The 15,764-nt window shown below is 35.4% G+C and overlaps 1 protein-coding gene across 1 annotated transcript in view; it reads right to left on the bottom strand.

Annotated features, from left to right (window-relative positions):
* Positions 1-15,764, bottom strand: part of MYO16 (myosin XVI) — a 354,523-nt gene that overhangs the window by 101,885 nt on the left and 236,874 nt on the right. Inside the window, exons 18-21 of the mRNA XM_053971244.1 lie at positions 12,903-13,020; positions 12,070-12,141; positions 11,312-11,453; positions 2,084-2,156 (exon numbers count right to left, since the gene is read on the bottom strand). Of these exons, the coding sequence (XP_053827219.1) occupies positions 2,084-2,156; positions 11,312-11,453; positions 12,070-12,141; positions 12,903-13,020 (405 nt within the window). The remainder of the gene's footprint in view (positions 1-2,083; positions 2,157-11,311; positions 11,454-12,069; positions 12,142-12,902; positions 13,021-15,764) is intronic.

Here is a 15,764-nt window from a genome sequence, read left to right as displayed (position 1 = left end):
AAAAAAAAATAATTTTCCCTAAAATTACTTTTCTAATGACATTTTAGAATATGCTAATCTAAATGTGACTAAAAATATTTTTTATGGCTCCACCACTGTCTGGTTGTAACATTTAATGCTAACATTCTGCAGTCACAGGCCTTGACACTGGGCATGTTTGCAGACATGATGCAATGTTTTGCATGAGGACCCTATCTGGGTTAACAAGACTGTTTATTGTAAGGGTTAATGAGCTCAGGCAAAAATCTGAACTAGACTAGACTGCTAGAGAGCTCCAGCTTTGAAATTCAGGCTGTTTGGGGTAAGTCTGCATGATTAGTATGTACCACATGGAGATACAAACTGCTTCTCTTCACTGATACTAGAACCCACCACTTCAGGAATCAGATATGTTAACTCCATTAAAGAGTTCATATAAAAAACCTCTCACTTCTGCTTTGTCTTTTCAGGAATGCAGTTAAATGCAGTTCTGAGATAATGACCCAGATTATTAATTCACATTATTCAATAAAATTCATTCAGTCCAGGTGGAGGGACAGTAAGTGTCTCTTGAAGTATATTTATTTATAAAAAATGAAATAAAAATGCAAATATGACTTTGAAATTATCATGTTTGTTACACAGAAATAATAAAATTAATTCCTTTTTATTAATTTTTCTTAGATCTTGTATTTTCTCTTCAAGTATCCTTTGCTTAAAGTTATTAAACAGAAAATTACTTACCCCAGAAAATTGAATTAATGGTATTTCATTATGTCAATTGCAGATCTTTTATGAGATTCATGACAAAAAAACAATGCAGAACAGGGTCAAAGGAAAATAACCAATAAGTCCCAAGATGAACCCCTCTCTTTTGAAACCCCTCTCTTTTTAAATTGCATAGAATACTTCCTATTTATTAATCAGGAGGCTTTTAGATTTTTTTTATGTCATATACTCCATCTGTTAAAATGTTTTTAATTTTTCACTTTATATTTTCCCCTGAAGGTGGCATTCACAACGAGTAAATGACTAGAAATATTGGTACACAGGAAGAGTCCTTAATCCAGCAAATGTTCAAGCAAGGTAGAACTGTAACGGCAAAAAGAATTTTGTGAAAGGGAAACTGGAATTTATTTTATTGCCTTCTTACATGCTGCTTTGATGTACAGGTAAACCTGTCGTGTGCTTTCAAACATTTGGAAATTGGGTAGCAATGTAAACATGTTGTACAAGCTGAACTGATGTGGCTCTATGACTTCTGTTTCACCACAAGGAGCAAGCTGAGCCATAAAACAATGGACTGACTGGGACAAAGGGGCAAATCCCAATTTCAAACATTAACAAGTCCTTTGCTGCTGCTGATGCCTTCTCGATTCTTTTCTCTGCTTTGACTTTTTGTTCTATGCTTTGATTTTCTTCCTCTGCATCACAGAATGAATGAACAACTGAACAACAAGTTAAGCACCTCTTTGAGTGTATTGTGTAGAGTCACTAACGCTTTCTGAAATACGTAATTGCAAAGAGGTCTAGTGTTCAGTGTTTAATGTTGAAGGTAGGTGAACATCTTAAAGAAAGTTTGATATTTAAAAGGATTTTAAAGTATTAAGTGACATAAATTTCAATTTATTTTCCATGGATACAATTCAATTTTTTGAAAAGTCATGTGTTGTAAAGTCACACAGAGGTGAATCTACTAGTAATGGCACTTAGCGTAATGCAGCATTTTAATTTTATTTTTCCTCCAAGGCATCTGAAGACCTTTTGATCTTTCTTCCAATTCAGTATATTGTTCTTCTACTCATTGATCTAGTTAAAGTATAAATACCACAAGAATGAAAATAAACAACACTATTTCCCTCAGATTGTCTTTCAGTGCTAATACTACCCCTTTTCAAAATCACGATAGATATTTACTATATTATTTTAAAAATTTCAACAACTCTACAAAACCCAGCATATAATGCATACACATATAGGTATAATGGGAAAAATATTTTAAGAGAAAATTTTCACCTTCATGTATAATTATATTCTGACCAAAACTGGTTAATTAGAGAAATAACAACAGGTACATTAAATTCAGCAAAGCATTCACACTTGCCTGTTCAAAAGTATTCTTTTGAAATTCTTCAAATCCAAAAATATCTAATACTCCAATTTCAAATGCCTGGTCACTGGGGAAAAAAAAAAGATATTACAGATAATAAGAATTCAAGCAAGTGAATAATACATCTGTTGCTTCTGACAGAAGTATTTCTGTTCTAGGACAAAAGCAGGCTGTATTTCAAAAACATGGATGAAATACATAATCAGACCATGTACAGATTAGAATCAAAATTCTAATAACAACCTGAACATACTGAACAGAAACAAAAAAAACAAAAAACAAAAAAAAAAAAAAAAAAAACCAAAAAAAAAAAAAAAAAAACCAGGGTTCAAGATTGCTTTAGCAGCTATGCTAAAAACTAAATTTGCAAGGGAAGGAAAAAATCTTAACCTCCTAAAGTCCAGTTTCTGGATATAGGATATATATAAGGATATATGGATATATATAAGGATATAGGTACCCATTTTCTGACATCACAGACAACCTTTTTGGGGACGTTTCAAAAATGCCTGGCTGCACTCAGTTATTCTTTCCTGTTTATATTTCTTTGGCAGCCAGAATTATTTCTACAGAATGTACTTCAAGGGAAACCTGTTAAGCACAAGTCCTCTCTGTGTCAGCATCAAGCAGAATTTCTGGGCTCAGGCTGCCCAAGAGGTTATATATCCCAGGGGAAAGAAAGTCAGGGGTCAGGCCTGAAGAAGGCAGATGTTCCTTCTCTGTATAAATGAGTAGTTCCTGATGTTGCATCTAATTTGTTGTGTGTCACTGCATGCATTCATGGAAGGGATTTCATTGTGGCCAAGTGGAAGGAGTGGAAGGATCAGGGTAGAGCAGTCACCTAGGATTTGGACAGAAGAACTGGGAAAAGGACAGAGGTGTTACTATTCTGTACTTGGGACTGAGTCATTGTAAGCCTGATCTGAGAGGAAACTAAATTCACTGCAGTGAGCAAAATGAATATTTTGGGATATTCTGTTGCCTGCTTTGCAACAATAATATTGCAGATTGCTTGTTCTGAGATCCTTCCATATTTTTTTCTCCATAATCCAAGTTTCCTCTATGTCTAAAGCTCTGTGAGTATTAGGCTATAGATGTAAAGGAGAAAAAGATGAACCACAGTTGAAGTACGTGAATATGGTTCCATTGCAGTCATTGTAACCTTCTATCATGCCATTAGACGAGAATCCAGCCCTCAAAATAAATTCCTGTATAGCAAACAAACAAAATAAAATAATTTGAAAAAATGCATATTATAAAACAAGCTGGGAAAAACAATCCTCAGGGGCAAGCAGAGCTTTATCAGAAATCATGCCCAAGAAGTTTGTCTTCATTTCAAAAGCACACTAGTTCAATGCACTCCTGATTGTCACAGGACTAGCTGTGTGTATAAATGTCAGACATAGATTGTTACATAATAAATCTAGTCCAGAATGGCATTGTTGGCCAGGGGAGGTTATCAGGAGGTCGATTAGCCTCCAAGGGAATTTCTACAAGGAAAAGCATAAAGCTGTATCACCACATCCATCTCTAGCAATGAATGCAATTTAAATTGGGTTTTAAAATGTAAGCCTCATTCAGAACTGCTCCTGATTAGAGACGGGGAGTGTACATTCCTTGTCAAAACTAGCTTTCAATGAAATCTGTCCATTTATAGAAAGAAAAATTTAATTTTTAAAAACAAACTACCTCAGAGAAATTAATATTGAAAATCCAGAATAATTATGTCATTTAAATTTGTTTTGGGGAAAAAAAGAGAAGCTTGAAATTTCAGAACACTTTACAGGTTTTCACTCCTTTTTTTTTTAATTTTCTTTATTTTTTTCCCCATTTGTATGTAGCCGTCCTTATAGGAAGGCAAAACATGACCTGCTGTGTAGCATTGTACAACAGCTGAAATATTGCATTATATTTCACAGGTTTTGAGAACTACTTAATACAGACAAAACAGCTTATCACTTCTCTGACTGATTCAATTAATAATTTCAGACTGGATTTTTTACATCCCTGTTGATTCTGTGACTGTTATTTTGTCAAATTAGTCTCTCTTACTTTCCCTCAAGGAATATATAAACATTTGCATTAGGAAAAGACCAATACAAACTGACTTAATGAATTATTAAAAGTCAGGAAAACAGGAACCTTAGCTTCCAAAACTCTGGGTAAAAGTCTTAGTGCATTCCTTATCAAAACTGTGATATTTGTGACAAAATATATTGGCTTGCATATATAATAGAGATGTATTTTTTGACAGAAAAACTCTCAGTGTTTTTATGTACTCCTCTTGATAATTTTGCTCTAGTATTATTAGGAGATGCACACACCACATTAAAAGAGCTGGAGGTTTTACATAATTAATATCTTGCCTACGGGACAAGTATAACAGCACTAGGGTCTGTATCCTCTACAACAGTGACATTTTACTATTACATTGTGCTATTTATGTGCCAAATCTCTTCAACCATGACAGTAATTTTCTGTATTAAATTATTGTTCAGATTTTGAAAACTAAATAACAACTGACAACACAATATCCAAATTAAAAGCATTGCTTTATATGTGATTGCAAATTACTTTGTTCTTTTAATCTTTCTTCTTGTCTTTCTCTTTTCCATATCACTTTTCTTGCCAGAAGGAGGGTCCATATATCTTTTTACTGGCTAGCTGTCAATCATATTAATTCCAGCAAAATTACTTTCCTTAAATAATCATAGCAAAGATTCCCAAGGCAAAATAAAGCATGAATGATTCCATGTTAACAAATGAAAGGATATGTCACCAGGGTCTAAAAGAACAAATATTAGAAAAAGGCACTTTTTTTTCTGAAAGATTTCCTTATTTTCTTATTTTATGGTTACTAATTATCACTGACACATTTCTTCATTATATTTCAGATATTTAACATGTATAACTAAAACAACTGTGGTTTTAATGGGGACTGAGACTTTGATTTCAAGTTTGAACATATTTCCCAGAATATAAAGTAGAAAAAAAGAATTTGCTGACATTTGAAGAACTTTTTTTATCTCTTATATCAGCATACAGGTGTAAATACTTTTAAAAAAGCATGGATGTTCACTATAAGTCATTTTGGTTTTCTGATACACAAAACAGCATTTCAGGTTACAATATTTTATGTCTCCAGCTTTGCCTTTTTTTCTCACAACATCTCTGTAAAGATATCCTTATAAACTAGAAATACCTTTTTAATCTTGTACACTTAACAATTGTATTATAAAGAAACTACATAAAAATTACTGGCAACTCCTAAAAACAATATACATACAGAAAATATCCTAATCCACCATCTTGGCAGACATCTTGCCATTCATCAAGAGATGCTCTGAAACCATTTGCCATTCCTTGCAAGGTGAACAGAACTCCCTTTACAATCCATCTGACCCAGTGCTTCAGACAAACCTACAGAATGTTATTTGTTCACTTTTATTTTATTGCAGATGGTTCTTAGGTCCAAAATCCATGGAGTTCATTCTTTTTTTTTTTATCTTTTGCAATCTGCCAGCAAAGAGCAGTGAGATGAATCTGTTGGGGGAGGGTGATCTAATGCACCTTTTCATCTGCGTAAGATACAACAGTTCTTGCTCTTTCTCCAACTGCTGCCAGTAATGAGGAAGGCTTAGTCCTGATCTGGATATACTGGAAGTGATACTGATTAATGAGGAAATAGTTTTCTGATTAGATTAAGTATATAGCCTAGCCTTCAAATGAGGTCCTTCAGAATCCTAATTAAAAAGCCCTCAGTTTTCCCAGGGGAACAGATTATACCTGTTGTCACAAACACAGTTCTTGAAGGGAATAGCCTAAATACTTCCAGTTGGATATGTTGTTCTTCATCTTAAACAATTATCAAACAAAATTAGTTTCTGATATGTTTGAGGGAGATTTTTCAATAATCTGAAACTGTTGCTGAGATTTGGTGTCATTGCCATGTCTCTCAGTTATCTTGCTCAACAACTGCAGTTTTTCTTTTAATATTAACTTACCCAGGTGTGAGTGGTGCATATAGAGATGGTGGCTGGACACAACAGAAGGAAACACTGGCTCCATATCTGACAGACATTTTTTGAGTGGCTTGACAGTTATGGCAAGAAAGAAGAAGTATATTTGCCAGTGTACTCAAGGTCTATAGCTCTTTCATTAGTAGCACATACTCTTCCTCAGCTCTTTCAAGTGAAATTTGTTCTGTGCTTTCAAAAATTGCGTTATCTAGTTAAATGAAAACTGGAAATTATCCAGAATTAAGCAGATTTCAAATTATGATATTATGCACCAAATTATATTAGATGTTTTGTCGTTTGCCTGTTTTAAAGACTTCTTTACCTCCACATATAGAAACAATTCTCATTATGCTGTGGGTTCAGATTCTGAACAGGAAGTTCCTTTCCATCATTCCTGCACTCCCAGCACCCTTCTACTGCATTCAGTAATAGATAAATAAATGTTTTAGGGTTTATTTTCTGATTTTTCTTCTGAAGTTAGGGAGGTTTCTATTCCAGAATATCTTGTTCTATAAATCAGATAATATACTAAGAATTTTGTAAATGAGACATCTGAGGTCCTTTCTTTGCCCAAATAAGTGTTCCTACTGCTACTCTTTGGTACTATTTGGATTTTGATGGGTATGAATATACAGTCAGAATATAAAAGCTTTCAGAAACTACCTTTTTAGAAATAATCTGTATGCTCTGTGTGCAACAGAAATCTATGGCTGACATGGTGGTACAGACAGAAAGCATGACTGAATGCCAGCTTTCTTTGTTTATCTCTAATGCTGCCACATAAGACTCTCAGAATGGCTCAGGTTGGAAGTGACCACAGTGGGTGATCTGGTCCAAACTTCCTGCTCAAGCAGGGTCATCCCAGAGCACATGGCACAGAACTGCATTCAGATAGCTTTTCAATATCTCCAGTGAAGGAGATTCCACAGCATCTCTGGGCAGCCTGTTGCAGTGCATGGTCACCCATACAGTAAAATAGTTGTTCCTCATGTTCAGGTGGAACTTCCTGGGCATTAGGTTCTGCCCATTGCCTCTTGCAATATTGCTCGGCACCACTGAGCAGAGCCTGGCTCCACCCTCTTGACACCGGCCCTTTAGATTTTATAGACTGAGATGAGGTTCCCCTCTCAGTTCTCTCTTCCCAAGACTAAACAGGCCCAACTCTCTCAGCCTTTCCTCATAAAAGAGATGCTCCAGCCTCTGAATCATCTCTGTAGCCCTCCACTGGACCTGTTCCAGGAGCTCCATGTTTCTTTTCTCCTGAGGAACCCAGAGCACTCCTGATGTGGCCTCACCAGGCTGAGCAGAGGGGCAGAATCACGTCCCTCGACCTGCTGCCAATGCTCTTCCTAAAGCACCCCAGGACACCATCAGCCCACCTGGCCACAAGGACACTGCTGGCTCATGGACAGCTTGTTGTCCACCAGGACAGGTCCCTCTCCCCAGAGCTGCTTTCCAGCAGGTCAGTCCCCACGCTGTCCTGGTGCAGGGGATTGTTCTTCCTCAGGTGCAGGACCCTGCCTTTGCTGAATTTCACACAGTTCTTCCCTGCTCATCTCTCCACCCTGTCAAGGCTGTTCTGAAGGCTGCACAGCACTCTGGGGTATCAGCCACTCCTCTCAGCTTTGTGCCCTTAGTGAACCTGCTGAGGAGACATCTATCCCATCATCCAGGTCATGTATGAATAAGGTGAACAATACTGGGCCCAGTAATGGACCCTGAGGGTGACTGCTAGAGAGAGGTCTCCAGCTAGACCCAGGCCCTCTGGGACCTGCTGTTCAGCCAGACTTTATCTACAAAACATTTATCAGCTTTTTATCAGGTTTTATCTACAAATAAAGAAAATCTTTTCTAACTAGCTGATAAAACAACATGCCTTAAACTTACTAGCAGGCAAGGAACACAGTATCAAGATTTTCTCAGGGACATATATCTAATTAGCTTGTTTTCCATGAGAAATGAAAAACAATACTTCACAAAAATTCACAGACATTCTTAAATCTCCATAAAGAAAAAGCCCTCTTGCAGAATGAATCAGGGATTGTTAAAACATTACCTTAAGTCATTTCATTACTCATTTGCATCACCAGATCCAACTTTGCTAACGTGCAAGCCATTACATCAAAATGCCACATTAAGGCAACTGTGAATCTACAAAACTGAAAATCAGCATACATATCTGAATGGAAGTAAAACAGAGTAAACTTTGAAGAGTTAAGAGTCTTAGGAAGAAATTCATCAAGACTATTTTGATAATAATAACATCAGTAGAATTGGAAATCATTCTATAGATGAGTGAAGATAAATATCAATAATAAAAAAAAATTATAAGCACCTGTGAGAAATGTTATTAGCTTTCTTCTAATTCCTCTCTAGGGGACAATTATGGCAAAATAATTTCTCCACAGTTGATTTTTTAAAAATACTTGAAGAATGAATAAAATAAACAAATTTCAGATCTTGCAACCAGTCTGAACTAGCATGTAGTGTTATAATTTTGTTAAAACTAGACAAAATTATAAGTTTTTATGGAAGAAAACAACGTTTCTAAAGGTGCTTTATCTTACTTAACACCATCATTAAAATTCTTGCTTTATACCTATTGAATAGTATTTCAAAGTAATTAATTTGCTGGATTCTGGCAGCACTTTTTATTTTCTATACTTCATACCTTTAGAGCTTGATCTTTGAAGCTTTTCACAGAGTCATCTCACCTTTGATTAGATCTAATGATCATCATTCCTTTTATTTTGCCTAAAACCTGTCACAAGCTTTTTCTTAGTAAATATAAATCAATTTTTAAAGATCAAAATCAAGTATTTCCACAATAAATGTTAAACATGGATAACCAGCTTCCTCAAAAATGCCAAGTAAAAATGCTTCTTTTAGAGTTACTAAGCCAAGAAATATAATTTTATTGCTTCATAAATTCTTACTGGTGTGATGGTAGTACAGCTAAGCTGCCTCACAACAGAACAGGAGAACTGAGTTAGAAACCTTATTCCAGGTTTCTGATGAAGGCTTCATCCTATCTGATAAGTAGTAATTCTGTCAGTTTCCAACTGGGGAATAAAGTGTGGCCTGGAATGTATCAGACTTGTGTAGTCACATAAGTTAATGTTTTTTGTGGATCTTTCAGCAGAGGTTTATTAAAACTGCATCAAACTGGAGATATAATGCTGCTAACTGATAGCTGCTCAGATGTATTTGAACTAAATCTGACCCATTAATCACAAATTTATTGCAGTAACCCACCTTGCATCTAGAACTATTCTGTGCCTTGATTTACTCCTCCAGTTTAAACAATATGATTAGGCTGGACCAAAAAAAAAAAAGGCTGTATGTGGGCTATTTCAACCAAGGCTGAAATATCAGTGAAGGATGATCAACCTTATTTCCACTTAAAATAAGATACTTAGCTTCAAGTTTGGAAAGGGAATGAAGCTAATTTTGGCCTGATAAAAATTTAGCATATCTTGTCAGTACTGCCAATCTATCCTGAGCTGGTTAGCTTTCTATAACCAGCTTAAATGAAGAACTGTCCCTTTTCAAGCATAGGTATAATATGCGACCAGAGGAGACTTGCAAATTCCTCATTTCTGATACATAAACAGGTGTCCTGTTTTAGCTGGGACTTACAATGTTACACAGTCTTCAAGTTACCTCACAAGTAGAAATACTTTCACTGAGAAATATTTTCATAAGGTAAAGGTCACCTTTTCTACCTAGTGATTGCACTAAAAGGAGACTACAAGGTAGACAATATACAAACAGTTTTGACTTTCATTATTTGAAGATCCTATGATACCTAAAAATTATAGGCTTATATTAACAGAAGTACACAACACCCTATTCTGAAAGAATATAAGATATCAAATTGTAAAATTACATACTGAAAAAATATTTCAAATAATTTAAATATTTTTAATATATCAGTGCTAAGTTTCTTTCTTAACAATCACTACAAAAAAGCTCACTGTAATTAGAAATGCCTGAGCTGGATTGTTGTTCGCCACAGACATGCATTGAGCTAAGCCTCTGTTCCATAAATCCCAGGAATGTATGAGGAAGAATTGTGACCTCATGTTACTGCCCTTCCTTATTATATAGAGAGTATGTCAAATTAGGCCATGGACTGGAAAATTGCCCTATCTTACTGTCACAAACAGACAAGTAAAATCATTCCATGTTACTTGAGCAGAAGTGAGACACTCTGGTGGTGTATATATGATGAGAGACAGATTTTAGGTGCAGAAAGCTGTTACTCAGGTATGGTACCTTTTTCTCCTAGCTACACCCATGGAAGAGAAGAGATTTGTCACTAACTGGTCTATGAATAGGAATAAAAATAAGCTTGTGAAGTCCTCAAACTCTAAAAGAGGATACCTTGTCCTATGCAGACATAGAGATATGATATAAAGAAAACATATTTATGAACATTCCATGTCTGCTGCTAGTAGATTACCATTTACCAATAATTCCAAGGCACTTGCATTTTGTGTTCATAAGAAAACTCAGCTGAGCATATAAGCTGTTGAACTTTGATTAAGTCATGTGCATATGATCATCTAATTAGGTCTAATGTCTTAGTTTGTTGCTTTGATTCCACTGAGATTTCAAGTTTTTTGTTCTTTTAATTTATTTTTTGACTGCTCCACTGATGCATATTAATTAGCATTCATTTTTCCAAGAAGCCATGCTGGATAGCAACTGCATCAAATTTAGAAGATGCCAACCTAGAGAACATTCTTAGAACATTTAAATAAGTTAAGTTTAACCATTCATTTGAAGGCTTTTGAAAAAAATTCTGGTTTTAATACCCTGTGCTAAGGTCACTGTTTTGGGAAGAAAGAACAAGTATGTTCTGCATTAAAAAAGCACCGAGCAGCATTTTGCATGTTGAAAGACTTAGCTCATTCTGTACTGTCAAGTCCTAAAAGGCTATTAATTGTAACCACCAATCTAGATTACCACATGGCCCCCTATAGAAGTAAACATATAAACAAATATATTACAGTAGAAACAGCTAGAAGGAATGGCCAGTGTTTTAAAGATCCAAGCATCACTGTCATGCTATTAGAAAATTCTTTAAAACTTTATCAGTGGGCATTAAATTTCACCATTTAAAGGACTCATGTTTCTTTTACAGTTCTGGATTTGAACAGATAATGGAACACCCAATAGTTTCCAATGGCACTCCTACCTGCCACTTTCCTCTTGATTTTGAAGGTAGCAGTTGATTGTGTTGACTAAAAAGCTAAATAAACGACCATATAGAGATTTTGCCAAGAGATCCCGGTAAAAATCTGCAATCTCTATAGTGTGCCTCCGAACAATCGTGTCTCCTAAGAGAAAAAGCAGAAAATGGAGATGAAAGTGTGCTGTAAACTTCGCCTTAAGTAATTTTAGTTACAGTAAATTTAGCTACAGTTACTTCTCCTTTGCCAAACATTTACATGGTGTTAGCTTTTTTTCTGAAGCCTCCAGTGCAAGATGAGAAGACTGTCAACACTCAAAAGATTTTAAGTTTGGAAATACATGCCTTTATACTTTGTTCAAAAGAAATGTGTATGAGTACTACACAGAACTGATGTTTTACTGAATATACTATTTTCAGATTTTTTTCCCTAAGACACTCCTGTTGATTATAGTTCTTACTAATATTCTATATTAATGTCCAATCTGTTATCTTTACACATCTTTGTAACATGAATCAAGTTAGGAGCCCATCAGCATCACAGTGTGAAATGCTTTGTTCCGTATTACAAAGGCATTTCTAATTTAGTGGCCCAGTCTGATTTACTGCACGGCAGATAAGCCTACATATTCCTCAGAGGGAATATTTACAAGACCATAGAAGAAATAAGAAACAAAAAAATTGACAGCTTTTAAATTTTTTTAAATCAGAAGGCTCAAAATGCCACCAGGTCTGATCTATGAGAATGTAAGCTTGGAGATTACCTTTAAAATACTGAACATCAGTTGTTAAGGCTGAAGCAAGCTCATCTGGTGAAACCTGCAGCATCCCTGCCACTGAAAGGAAAAGAAAATGTGAAGACTGATTTATGCGATACTGCATATTTCATTTTTTACAACAGATTTTCTTCTGTAGATTTCTTTTTGAATAGTGAAAGAATCCAAACATTAAAGACAAGGGTGCTGTCACAGGAGTAATCAAAATTAACTAACACATAAAATTGGATTACTATAATCAGTACTTTGTGAAGTATGAGTGTATCTGTACATTGCATTACAGCTTTCTTTTCCCTTCAAAGACTACTCAGGACTTTCCCCAGGGTTTGGTAGACTTTCTATGGCATTAGAGTGAAGGTATGCTACTCATTGACATTCTGTATCCATAAGCCACTTGGAGATCTGTTAGTGACCAAGAGGGCAAACTTCAAAGCACAGAAACAAGAGACCCTTTTAAGACGTAGATTTTGAATGTAAGGAATTCAATTCAAGGCAAATTGTTCTGCTGTTGACAAGCAGTGCAAAAGCATATCAAAACAAGCCTGCACAAAGTGCACTGTACAATTTCTTTTGGCAAATGATAACATTAAATATGACATTTCATTAGCTAATTTGCAAGACTGGCACTTTATTTCATCCCATAAAAATCTGTAATTTATAAAACATCCAAGTGAATTGCATACTGTCTTCCCACAGTTATGAATTTTCAGAAGTCATTTTTTTTGTCTCCCTGGAATTGTGTTTCCATCTGTCGGTGGAACAGTGCAACTTCCCTGCTGTGGGAGCAAGCAGGCGATGCTCCAAGGTCATGTCCTACTGACCTTGCTCCAGCAGCTGCAGGTCTGACACGAACGCTGTCTCAGCATCTGTCAGGGATGTAAAGCGAATGTCTCCAAGATGCAGAATTGCTGAGAGAATCACAAACAGGTTCTCCACCTCCTGCAGACATTTTTTTTCAGAATTAAAGATAAAGAAAAGATCTGTTGGACACACCAGTGAAAGGCAATGCTTTATAAAAATATAAATTCTGTTAGTTGGTATCATCAGCATTTGATAAGTTGAAAAGCATTCACATGTGAATTATTGACAGGAAATTTGAAATCAAACTGGAACCTAGCTAGGACATGAACCAACAAAATTACTTTTTATTTCCATGTTTTGATGTCACTTAACCACTGGGTTAAGAAAGTTTTTCCTGATGTGATAAAAATACTGATATATCTTTAATGGATGCATTGTTTCTGCAAGAAATAAAACTTATCTTGTCCATAGAGAATTTCCATTGAGACAATTTCTGTATCTAGGAACAGCCAAAGGATTTTTTGCTTCAAAAAATCAAAGTGTCTAGCTCTATAGGTTCTTGGTATGAAAAGCTGCAATTAAGGTCTGAAAGAAACAAAAGCAATTTTCCTTACCCTCATACTTTCCCTTTGGGATTGCATATTCTTCTGTGATGTCTCAGATTGTGAAGCAGTTATCTTTAAAGACAGAGTTTTTCTGGTCTCATTTTTATCACAGCAAGAAGAAAACTAACTTTCTTTGGTTGTTTTGGTTGGTTAATTACATTTGAAGTACTTTTAAATTCAAGGAAAAATATGATCCATGGAATATGAACCTTAAATCCTAAAATATGAAAAGCATTGTGTGTTTTTGGAAGGTTTTTTTTTTTTTTTTTTTGAAGGTCAGTTAAGCACGATGGTGCTTCTTAAAATAGTAAAACAGGAAACCTGATATCCACTATAATATTACCTGGCATTATGTGCAGCAAAATAAATTGATAATTCTTGAAATATTTTTGAAAATTAATATTTAAAACCCGATTCTGCTGCAACTGCAGAAGTGACATTAAGAAATTTCACTTATCAGAATTTGAAGACTAAGATTATACATACATTACTAATGAAATACTTAGCTAATACATCCCCTTTTTTTCTCAAGTTTTCTTTGTTTCTTCATGTTCCTTTCCCTGATAAATATGCCAATCATCAAAGGACATTAGAAAAGCTTACAGTCTTTCTGGGATAGATTATAGCACCTCCAGTGCTGTTTAAGCATGTTTGCTTCTCTAAACTACACTTTAAGACAAGAATGTCAATCTCTTACTGTATGAGAGAGGTGTCAATAGGGAAACAGTGTATTTTAGTATTACATGGTACCAATGCTGCAGATTCAAAAAATCCAATATATACAGAGAAAGTCTGAACAAGATAACTCTTAAAATAGAAGAAGTTATGCTAATATAGCATTCAAACTAACATTCACTGTTATACTCTGCTTCTTGGGATGGTATCTCAGGCAAGATGAAATGGCACACTGGCAGTGCACTCCTTGCTTGTAGGTTAACTCTTTCAGAACTGGTTTGGGGATTACTGTGCAGCACTGAATGACAGTGGGCTGGGATAGCTTTTGATTCTGGTGATTTTGGTAAGGTCTCAGGAATATTTCACATCCCAGATTCTCAAACACTTTATCACTGTGTAAGATGCATGTTTCCCCACCTTTAAAACAGTAGTTGGTTTTAATAAACACTAACATTCTTTGGAAGATAGCAGTAATGACTGCTAAGGAATTTTTATGTAGTTCTTCAAAAAGATTATCTACTCTATCATTAAATGTGGCTAAGTAGTCAAAGAATGATACATACAAACCTCTCCCTGTACCTCAGAAGTAATGGGTAGAAATTTTAGGAATGTGTTTTATCTCCATACTGCCCTCTAACATTCAACACAGGAGATCAGCCTGCAGTACTTGAGAGTTTCACAGATTTCTTGTCCCCTAAATATTATTCTAATGCTGTCTGAATACAGAGCAGCTTTCAAGATGTTGACACTTTTCTGAGAGGTAACTTATTTTCAAGAATTCTGAGTGAAATACTGGACTCAAAAGAATACTGTATATGAAACATTCTCAGACAGTACTGCAAGCTTATAAATCATGATCTATTTAGCATTCAATTATTTACTTATGGGCTGAACCCCTTCCTCAACAGAACAGAAACATTAATGAAAGAGCAAAAGAGATCCACCAAACTGTGAACACTGGGCTTAATCCAGAAGTGTCTGGACTTTTGTTGCTGAAATCTACTAGTACAGAGCTTGAGACACTAAGAGTAAGGAATAATATTATCAAATATAGTCATGTGTGTTCAATTTTGTACATGGCCTCATGAACATTCAGTAAATAAACCCTACTCTTCATTACATTGAAAGGTGACAATTTTTACTGCTTTAACTAGGGAATGCCAAACAGCTCCATGGTGTACCACTACCACCACAGAAGTCTATCTCCCACCTTAATAACAGCTTCAGCAGATTAACAAAGTTTTGCTGATTGCCCTTGATTCTTTATTACAACTGCTGCCCATCTGTGGTTTTTGATGATGTTTTAACTTATATTTACATTAACCTTTTGTCCCCTTCTTTCTAATGATATTGTACAGGAGTAAGTTCTTACCTCCTTCTAAAACTACTGTTGCTTATGTATTTCTCTTGCAGAAGTGTTCCAGCTACAGAGTGCTAGGTAGCATACACGTATTTAAGAAATATGGGGAGTTTGTTAAGCACTGTAGTATCCTGAAGGGATGCACAGTTTACATGAATTCTTATATTCATCCTTCTATTTCTTCTGATTTCCATCACACCTCTGTCCCCTAGAACCTCGTCTTGATTAATTTTCCAAATTAT

This window comes from Vidua macroura, chromosome 2 (genome assembly GCF_024509145.1).
Source record: "Vidua macroura isolate BioBank_ID:100142 chromosome 2, ASM2450914v1, whole genome shotgun sequence".
Lineage (NCBI taxonomy): Eukaryota > Metazoa > Chordata > Aves > Passeriformes > Viduidae > Vidua > Vidua macroura.
Note: the sequence above shows the minus strand (reverse complement) of the source record. Positions and strands in the feature narration are given on the sequence as shown.